This window comes from Piliocolobus tephrosceles, chromosome 5, assembly GCF_002776525.5.
Source record: "Piliocolobus tephrosceles isolate RC106 chromosome 5, ASM277652v3, whole genome shotgun sequence".
NCBI lineage: Eukaryota > Metazoa > Chordata > Mammalia > Primates > Cercopithecidae > Piliocolobus > Piliocolobus tephrosceles.
Window position 1 is genome coordinate 125764502 of NC_045438.1, and position 9076 is coordinate 125773577.

The following is a 9076-nucleotide window of genomic DNA, read 5'->3' on the forward strand; positions in this document are numbered from 1 at the left end:
ATGTAGTATGTGCACAGGAACCAGAGAGTAGAATACAAAGCAAAAGGTAATTGGTCTGTACTTCTAAAGATAATTTGGGTAATTGAAGAAAATGGGCCATACACAGGATGTGCCATGACATTTTCCTTCACACCCTTCAAAAATTTATAACAGATTGGGTAAGGTGGCTCACGCCTGTAATCCCAGCACTTAGGGAGGCTGAGGTGGGCAGATCACCTGAGATCACAAGTTTGAGACCAGGCTGGCCAACATAGCAAAACCCCGTCTCTACTAAAACCATAAAAATTGGCCAGGTGCAGTGGCTCACACCTATAATCTCAACACTTTGAGAGTCCAAGGCAGGCAGATCACCTGAGGCCAGGAATTCAAGACCAGCCCGACCAACACGGTGAAACCCCATCTCTACTAAAAATATAAAAATTAGCCAGGTGTAGTGGTACAGTCCTGTAATCCCAGCTACTTAGGAGGCTGAGGCATGAGAATCACTTGAGCCTGGGAGGTGGAGGCTGCAGTGAGCCAGGATTGCGCCATTGCACTCTAGCCTGGGCAGCAGAGCAAGACTCTGACGGGAAAAAAAAAAAAGATTAACCAGGTGTAGTGGCAGGCACCTGTAATCCCAGCTACTCAGGAGGCTGAGGCAGGAGAATCACTTGAACCCAGGAGGTGGAGGTTGCAGTGAGCCGAGATCACGCCATTGTATTCCAGCCTGGGTGACAGAGCAAGACTGGTCTCAAAAAATGTGTATATTTATAGCAGGCCGGGTGTGGTTGCTCCTGCCTTTAATCCCAACACTTTAGAAGGCCAAGCCGGGAGGATCACTTGAGGTCAGGATCCAGCCTGGGCAACAGAGTGATACCCTGTCACATGCACAAAAAATAACAGTTGAAATTATTTGAGTATGATTTACATGACTCTCAGTAAACTTACTGATTTCAGTAATTTGAAAATATTTTATCTGGAAGTTTTATACAATTTCAGTCATCATATAATGTTTTTTCACTTAGCTTCATGTTGGTGTTGACCCTCCTTACTCCAGTGTGCTGTGCAAATTTTGATCATTCTCTGTAAACAGTGCTCTCTGGCAGAGAATGGGCCAGGTCCCAGTGCTGGAAACTGAACTACTCTCACCTGAATCATATCCCCCAACTGTCCTAAACCACAGGCCGAATCCGGGTGCATGGTATTGGTGGGGGCCACAAGCAACGTTATCGCATGATTGATTTTCTGCGTTTCCGGCCTGAGGAGACCAAGTCAGGACCCTTTGAGGAGAAGGTTATCCAAGTCCGCTATGATCCCTGTAGGCAAGTTTGGGATGTGGGATGATGATGGAATGGTCTGAATAACTGCATAGCTTCTCAGGAGATGTGGGGCTGCCTAGGATGGTCTGCTTACCTGTGCCTAACCCTGATCAGGTCAGCAGACATAGCTCTGGTTGCTGGGGGCAGCCGGAAACGCTGGATCATCGCCACAGAAAACATGCAGGCTGGAGATACAGTCTTGAACTCTAACCACATAGGCAGAATGGCAGGTGAGAGATGGCTACCAGATGTGTGGGCTAGAGGCAGCAAAGGTTCTAGAGCTAATGAAATCCTGTCTTTTAGTTGCTGCTCGGGAAGGGGATGCGCATCCTCTTGGGGCTCTGCCTGTGGGGACCCTCATCAACAACGTGGAAAGTGAGCCAGGCCGGGGTGCCCAATATATCCGAGCTGCAGGTATGGGGAAAGGAGCTGCCTGGGTCCTATAGTTTGGAAAGGCAAGGAGAGTCTGAACCCATGGTTCCACATCTGGTACTGGCAGAGAAAATTAAAGAAAAAACAAGAAACATGAGGATGAAGATATGCATGTGTTTTGACCTAAAATGTAGCATGCATCCTTCTTTGTGTATCTGCTCCTAAAGAGCAAAGCAAGGGCAGCATGTGGGGTGTGGCCCCTGTGTAAATCCCTCTGCACCCCCGTTTTGTGGAGGGTGGCAAATCGGCTTCTTTCCCCAGGGACGTGTGGTGTGCTACTGCGGAAGGTGAATGGCACAGCCATTATCCAGCTGCCCTCTAAGAGGCAGATGCAGGTGTGTATGGGTATGGCTGGGAGGGGTCAGCAAAGGAGGAATTTTTGGAATATAACTTTCCTGCCTGGGGTAAGTCCCAGGTGTTTTATGATGCAAGGAACTGCCTTGAGCTGAGGCTGTCCTTTTCTGCCACATGACTTAGGTGTGCTTTATCGGATTGGCACCATAATTAATTTTTTTTTTTTTCCGAGACAGAGTCTTGCTCTGTCGCCCAGGCTGGAGTGCAGTGGCACAATCTTGGCTTACTGCAACCTCCACCTCCCAGGTTCTAGCAGTTCTCCTGCCTCAGCCTCCCGAGTAGCTGGGATTGCAGGCATGCACCACCACAGCTGGCTAATTTTTGTGTTTTAGTAGAGACGGGGTTTCACCATGTTGGCCAGGCTGGTCTCAAACTCCTTACCTCGTAATCCGCCCGCCTTGGCCTCCCAAAGTGCTGAGATTACAGGAGTGAGCCACCGCGCCTGGCCCTAATTTTTTTTGAGACAGGGTCTCTATTGCTTGAGTGCAGTGGCACAATCAGCTCACTGCAGCCTGAAACTCCTGGGTTCAAGCAATTCTGCCTCAGCCCCCCAAGTAGCTGGGACTACAGGCGCACGCCACTCTACCAGGCTAATTTTCATATTTTTGTAGAGGCAAGGTATCACTATGTTAGCCAGGCTGGTCTCAAACTCCTGAGCTCAAGCGATTTGCCTGCCTAGGCTCCCGAAGTGCTGGAATTACAGGTGTGACCCACTGCACCTGGTCCTGGCTAATATTTTTTATTTTTGTAGAGATGGGGGTCTCATTATGTTGCCCAGGCTGGTCTCGAACTTCTGAGCTCAAGTGATCCTCCAGCCTCGGCCTCCCAAAGTGCTGGGATTACCGGTGTGAGTCCTTGCGCCCAGCTCTTTGTTTTCAACTACCTAGTTCCTATTGTAGGACCTTCACTTAGCTTCAACCATCTGGTGCTTTTCCTTTCTCCTCTCTCTTCTCTCCTTGAGTCTAAGAAGCCCCCCAAGGGTTTTGCTGTCAACACTGTCAAGCTCTTTCCCCCACATTGTACAGAATCTCCATCTGTTTTCTCTGTCAGGTGCTGGAAACGTGCGTAGCAACAGTAGGCCGAGTATCCAACGTTGATCATAACAAACGGGTCATTGGCAAGGCAGGTCGCAACCGCTGGCTGGGCAAGAGGCCTAACAGTGGGCGATGGCACCGCAAGGGGGGCTGGGCTGGCCGAAAGATTCGGCCACTACCCCCTATGAAGAGTTACGTGAAGCTGCCTTCTGCTGCTGCCCAAAGCTGATATCCCTATACTCTAATAAAATGCCTCCCCCTCCTGTTTTAATCTGTTACTGGTTTTTTGCGGGAGGGGATGGTACAGACTGAACGTGGGGAAAAGAAGTAAAAAGTGTGGGAGGAAAAGAAAGTACAGGACACTGGGTCTGTCCCCATCCCAATTCCCTTACAGGTAATGGAGCCGGGGATGGAAATAAATGACGTCCACGGCCTTTTCCAGTTGTGACTGGGAAACGGGGAGGGCACTTCCGCAGGAGGGAGGACAAAAGGAAGAGGAAAGGGCGGTGCAGAGAAGGAGGTGCTGCGTCGCCAAGGTGGCACCCGCGGCTCCTCCCCGGCCCTTTCCCAGGGCCCCTAGCTTTCCGCTGGGTCCGGCGGAAATGAGCCGTGGCTTTTGGCTGGCGGAGCCGCTGACAGGGACCAGGTTCCACCCTGCCCCAGTGGCTGCCCACCCAGGCGGGTGCCGCTCTGTTCCGCAGAGGCACGCCCCTTCCCGTCTCTCCGTCTCGACCCCCTCACGGGGCCCAGGTGGGGCCCGAGTCACCGCCAGCATCTGTGCCGCGTCCCTTGCTCTGTGAAGGACAGGCCTCGCGCCAGGATCCCGGTGGACTTCTGAGGTGGCCAGAGCCCCGCCGCGGCCCCTTGCTCCTCCTCCCCTGCCCACTTGCCCATCGAGCCTCGCGCTCACCCAACCTCGGTTCCCCATCCTACCGTGCCTCGGGGTTCTAGTTTATGGGGCCTAATCCCCCCTCCCCCACTTTACCGCGCGCCCCTGGCTTCTCGGGTCTCCAAGCCTCGCGCCCCTCACCTACCTTGTCTGTGCACCCTGCACTGGGTCTCGCGGCGCCCCCACCAGCCCTTTTGTTCCAGTTGCTCCAGTTGCTCCAGTCAGGCGCCTCCAACCCACCAGTGCCTCATCCCAGTCCATCGCGCCTTGCCCTCCCACTCCACCACCAGTTCTCAGGTCTCTTAACTCTGCAATCTTGGGACTCTTAACTTGGGTCTCACACTCCCATGCTCCAATCCTTAGAGACAGCACCCCTTTCCACACACTCACGATCTCCCTCCCAAACATACCCCTCTGGGCTTCACATACCCCTAGGGTAGCTGCCTGTTCCAAGGCCTTGGGATTCACTTGTAACTCCAAGGCTGCCCTGCCTGCCCCCACTAGTCTGCCCACTGTTCCAAACCAACCCACACCAGGCCGCAGGGTCTTGGGGACCTTCCTTTTAGCCCCCAAATTTTGTGTTCTTTCACAACAAAACACCCCAGTGTTCTCTGCTTAGGCCTGCCCCAACTCAGCGTGCAGCATGCAACTCCTGGGCCTGGCTACCCCGCCTGACAGCTGTTGCCATTTGCTTCCCCACCTCCTGGATGTCTTTGATTTTCTGACCTCTCCTTACTCTAGCTTGTCTGTTCTGTTTTCCTTGTGTGCTCCAGGTGCCAGGATGGTGGGGGAACTCCGCTACAGGGAATTCAGGGTGCCCCTGGGGCCTGGCTTACATGCCTATCCTGATGAGCTGATCCGCCAGCGAGTGGGCCATGATGGGCATCCTGAGTACCAGATCCGTTGGCTCATCCTGCGGCGTGGCGATGAGGGGGACGGGGGCTCTGGCCAAGTGGACTGCAAGGCTGAGCACATCCTGCTGTGGATGTCCAAGGATGAGATCTATGCCAACTGCCACAAGATGCTGGGCGAGGATGGCCAGGTCATCGGGCCCTCCCAGGAGTCTGCAGGGGAGGTTGGGGCCCTGGACAAATCTGTGCTGGAGGAGATGGAAACTGATGTGAAGTCCCTCATTCAGAGAGCCCTTCGGCAGCTGGAGGAGTGTGTGGGCACCATCCCTCCTGCTCCTCTACTTCACACTGTCCACGTGCTCAGCGCCTATGCCAGCATCGAGCCCCTCACTGGGGTATTCAAGGACCCAAGGGTCCTGGACTTGCTCATGCACATGTTGAGTAGTCCCGATTATCAGATTCGCTGGAGCGCAGGCCGGATGATACAAGCCCTGTCCTCCCATGATGCTGGTGAGGGGCAGTGTGGGGAGGAAGGGAAAGCAGAAGGGCTGGGTCGGCTCAGGGACTCACAGGACACTGTGGCAGGAGCCTCTGATCTCATCAGTACGTAAATGATTCTGTTGCCCTTCTCTTAGAGTTGGAAGAAAAGGAGGTGGGAATGGGAGTGAGGGTGGGGGTTATCTGCCAAAAGAGGAAAGACTATCTTCAATAACCTCATATTAATTAGTTGCTTTTTATGCAAAGGAAGAATTTACAGTTTAGACTATTGTAGATGGTGTTTATGTGCGTGTGTGTATGTGTATAAGTTAGCAAATTTTAGCTTTTGAAGCAAATCAGTTCTTTCCTATTGTGTGGTGGCAAAAGGATTGGATTGAAAGAATAGAGGGTCTAAGATTTCTAGGAAGGGTGAGATTAGGGAGAAGTTACCAATTGGGATGTGGGTTACAGGGACCCGGACTCAAATCCTTCTGTCACTGAGCCAACAAGAAGCCATTGAGAAACACCTGGATTTTGACAGCCGCTGTGCTCTGCTAGCACTGTTTGCACAGGCCACGCTCTCTGAACATCCCATGTCTTTCGAGGGCATTCAGCTACCACAGGTAACCTTTGGGGGTGTAAGGTAGGGGGAGCTTGTGAACAAGATCTAGGGACCAGGCCTTTGCACCTATCTACAGAGCATGGTATGGAGAGAGGGTCTTAAACTGGGACAAGGTGGATGTAGGCCAAAGGTTGTATCCCACAGGTCCCAGGAAGGGTGCTCTTCTCCCTGGTGAAGCGGTATTTGCATGTCACCTCGCTCCTGGATCAGCTGAACAACAGTGCTGCGGAGCCAGGAGCCCAGAACACCTCTGCTCCTGAGGAGTTGAGTGGGAAGAGGGGTCAACTGGAGCTGGAGTTCAGTATGGCCATGGGCACCCTGATCTCGGAGCTGGTGCAAGCCATGCGCTGGGACCAGGCCACAGACAGACCAAGGAGCTCAGCACGGTCCCCTGGTTCCATTTTCCAGCCTCAGCTGGCAGATGTGAGCCCAGGGCTCCCCACTGCCCAGGCTCAGCCCTCCTTCAGGAGGTCAAGACGTTTTCGCCCTCGTTCTGAGTTCGCAAGTGGCAATACCTATGCCTTGTATGTGCGGGACACACTGCAGCCGGGGATGCGAGTGCGGATGCTGGATGATTATGAGGAGATCAGTGCTGGGGATGAGGGTGAATTTCGGCAGAGCAACAACGGCGTGCCTCCTGTGCAGGTGAGTGGCATATGGTGGTGGGACACTATTAGGGGTCTATTTGGGGTGGGGCAGCGTTGGGACTTCCATACAGAGGGGCTCCAGCAGGCCACCCAAAGAGAAAGCTTTCTATAAGATTGGGATGGTGAAAAAGAGTCAGTAGTTGAGAGGAGGGCCATTCTGAGAGCTGGAAAAATCTGGGTTTAGGAGGCTGTGAAGTCAAGAAGACTCACACTCAGGAAGAAACTGATATAGCCAGACTCCTCCAAAGGTCAGGGTCAGGGAGATGGAGTGGTAGAGGCCAGAAGGAAGTGTGGGGGCATAAGCTGTGAAAGATAGGGTGAGAGGAGAGACAGGTCCATCCCCCAAAGGAAAGGGCATCCTTTGTGTGTGTGTGTGTGTGTGTGTGTGTGTGTGTGTGTGTGTTTATTCTCCATATGCTGCTGTTTTGTTATATGAAGGTTTTTCTAAAACCTGGCCAGGTGGTCACCCTGAGGGCTATAAGTCCTCAGTACTGGGCCACAGCCAGTCATTAGTGAGTCCTCCCTTCCCCTTCCCTCTCTTTCTTTCCCTATCCTCCAGGTATTGTGGGAGTTAACAGGCCGCACCTATTGGGTGCACTGGCACATGCTGGAGATCTTGGGCTTTGAGGAAGACATTGAGGACATGATTGAGGCTGATGAGTACCAAGGGGCGGTGGCCAGTAGAGTCCTGGGTAGAGGTGAGCTCAGGGAGGAAGCAAGGGTCAGCTCTGAGAAGAGTAACGGTGGTCCTGCTCAGTTGCTAGTGACATCCCTGTGCCCCTCGGCCCATTTCCACAGCCCTGCCCGCCTGGCGCTGGAGGCCCATGACGGAACTCTATGCTGTGCCTTATGTGCTGCCTGAGGATGAGGACACTGAGGAGTGTGAACACCTGACCCTGGCTGAGTGGTGGGAACTCCTCTTCTTCATCAAGAAGCTGGATGGACCTGACCATCAGGAGGTTCTCCAGATCCTCCAGGAGAACCTAGATGGGGAGGTAGAGCCAGCCTGGAGGCACTCAGAGGTTGGAGGACTCTATTGCAAGGGCTGGACTGTATAGAGCATTTGAAAGGCTCAGGATGAAAAGTGGAGGTCAGAGAGTGGAAGGGGCTGCAGAGGAGGGGTCTGGAATTTTCAGAGGTGGGAGAGGCTGTTGAGCTGTTTGGGAGGAGCCAGCTGCCAGCCGTGAGAAGATCAGGATGGAGGGTATGTGTGCAGAGAGAGCCCCACCCCTACCAAGTGCTCCCTGGGGCCTGTGTGCCGGCAGGGCTGTCTGCAATGAGAGCGTCTCCTTGATGGCAGATTCTGGATGATGAGATCCTAGCTGAATTGGCCGTGCCCATAGAATTGGCCCAGGACTTGCTGCTGACTCTGCCACAGCGACTCAATGACAGTGCCCTCAGGGACCTGATCAACTGCCGTGTCTACAAGAAGTATGGGCCTGAAGCCCTAGCAGGGCACCCAGCCTACTCATCCCTTCTAGAAGCCCAACAAGATGTCCTCCTGCAAGCTCAGGCCCAGGTTAAGGACTCAGAAAATGCAGCCAAAGTGGAAGGTGGGTGCCAGACACAGCAGCTGAGCCGACACACCTTCAGGGCATTAGCACAGGAGAGACGTCTGTGCTGATTTTTATGCAATCCTTTTTGGAAGTGATGCCACCTTAGAATCTGCAACTTAGAGAGAAGCAACAAATGGAGAAGCGGGCACTGTGTTCCCTCAAAGAATGAAGGGGATGTAAAGTTAGAAAATTGCAAGATATTTTTGAAAACTTATAAAAGCCTCCACATTTAGCTTTTTTTGTTGTAGAGAAACATACTCCATGCTTTGAAATAAAGGGAAGTACTCTCCTGTTTGCAGATGAGGCTACTTTGCTATTTTAAGAATACAAAGGCCAGGTGCGGTGGCTCATACCTGTAATCCCAGCTCTTTGGGAGGCCTAGGTGGGCAGATCATAAGGTCAGGAGATTGAGATCATCCTGCCTAGCAGGATTTTAGTCTCTACTAAAAATACAAAAAAAAATTAGCCGGGCGTGGTAGTGGGCGCCTGTAGTCCCAGCTACTTGGGAGGCTGAGGCAGGAGAATGGTGTGAACCCAGGAGGCGGAGGTTGCAGTGAGCTGAGATGGCACCACTGCACTCCAGCCTGGGCGACAGAGCGAGACTCCATCTCAAAAAAAAAAAAAAAGGAGGCCGGGCGCGGTGGCTCAAGCCTGTAATTCCAGCACTTTGGGAGGCCGAGACGGGCAGATCACGAGGTCAGGAGATCGAGACCATGCTGGCTAACACAGTGAAACCCCGTCTCTACTAAAAAATACAAAAAACTAGCCAGGCGAGGTGGCTGGCGCCTGTAGTCCCAGCTACTCGGGAGGCTGAGGCAGGAGAATGGCATAAACCCGGGAGGCGGAGCTTGCAGTGAGCTGAGATCCGGCCACTGCACTCCAGCCCAGGTGACAGAGCAAGACTCCGTCTCAAAAA

The 9076-nt window shown here is 53.0% G+C and overlaps 2 protein-coding genes across 6 annotated transcripts in view; both read left to right on the forward strand.

Annotated features, from left to right (window-relative positions):
* MRPL2 (mitochondrial ribosomal protein L2) overlaps positions 1–3394 on the forward strand; it is a 5310-nt gene extending 1916 nt beyond the window's left edge. For both annotated transcript variants that reach the window (XM_023212858.3, XM_023212859.3), the window contains exons 3-7: positions 1163–1301; positions 1413–1528; positions 1602–1712; positions 1992–2065; positions 3135–3394. In XM_023212858.3, coding sequence (XP_023068626.1) covers positions 1163–1301; positions 1413–1528; positions 1602–1712; positions 1992–2065; positions 3135–3347 — 653 coding nt within the window. In that variant the 3' untranslated portion in view covers positions 3348–3394. The remainder of the gene's footprint in view (positions 1–1162; positions 1302–1412; positions 1529–1601; positions 1713–1991; positions 2066–3134) is intronic.
* Positions 3395–3635: 241 nt separating this feature from the next.
* Positions 3636–9076, forward strand: part of CUL7 (cullin 7) — a 17046-nt gene continuing 11605 nt past the window's right edge. Inside the window, exons 1-7 of one of the 4 annotated variants that reach the window (XM_023212850.1) lie at positions 3636–3957; positions 4781–5461; positions 5807–5958; positions 6102–6602; positions 7164–7302; positions 7403–7626; positions 7905–8157. In XM_023212850.1, coding sequence (XP_023068618.1) covers positions 4789–5461; positions 5807–5958; positions 6102–6602; positions 7164–7302; positions 7403–7626; positions 7905–8157 — 1942 coding nt within the window. In that variant the 5' untranslated portion in view covers positions 3636–3957; positions 4781–4788. The remainder of the gene's footprint in view (positions 3958–4780; positions 5462–5806; positions 5959–6101; positions 6603–7163; positions 7303–7402; positions 7627–7904; positions 8158–9076) is intronic. The other 3 variants (XM_023212851.1, XM_023212852.1, XM_023212853.1) reach the window with 3 other exon arrangements.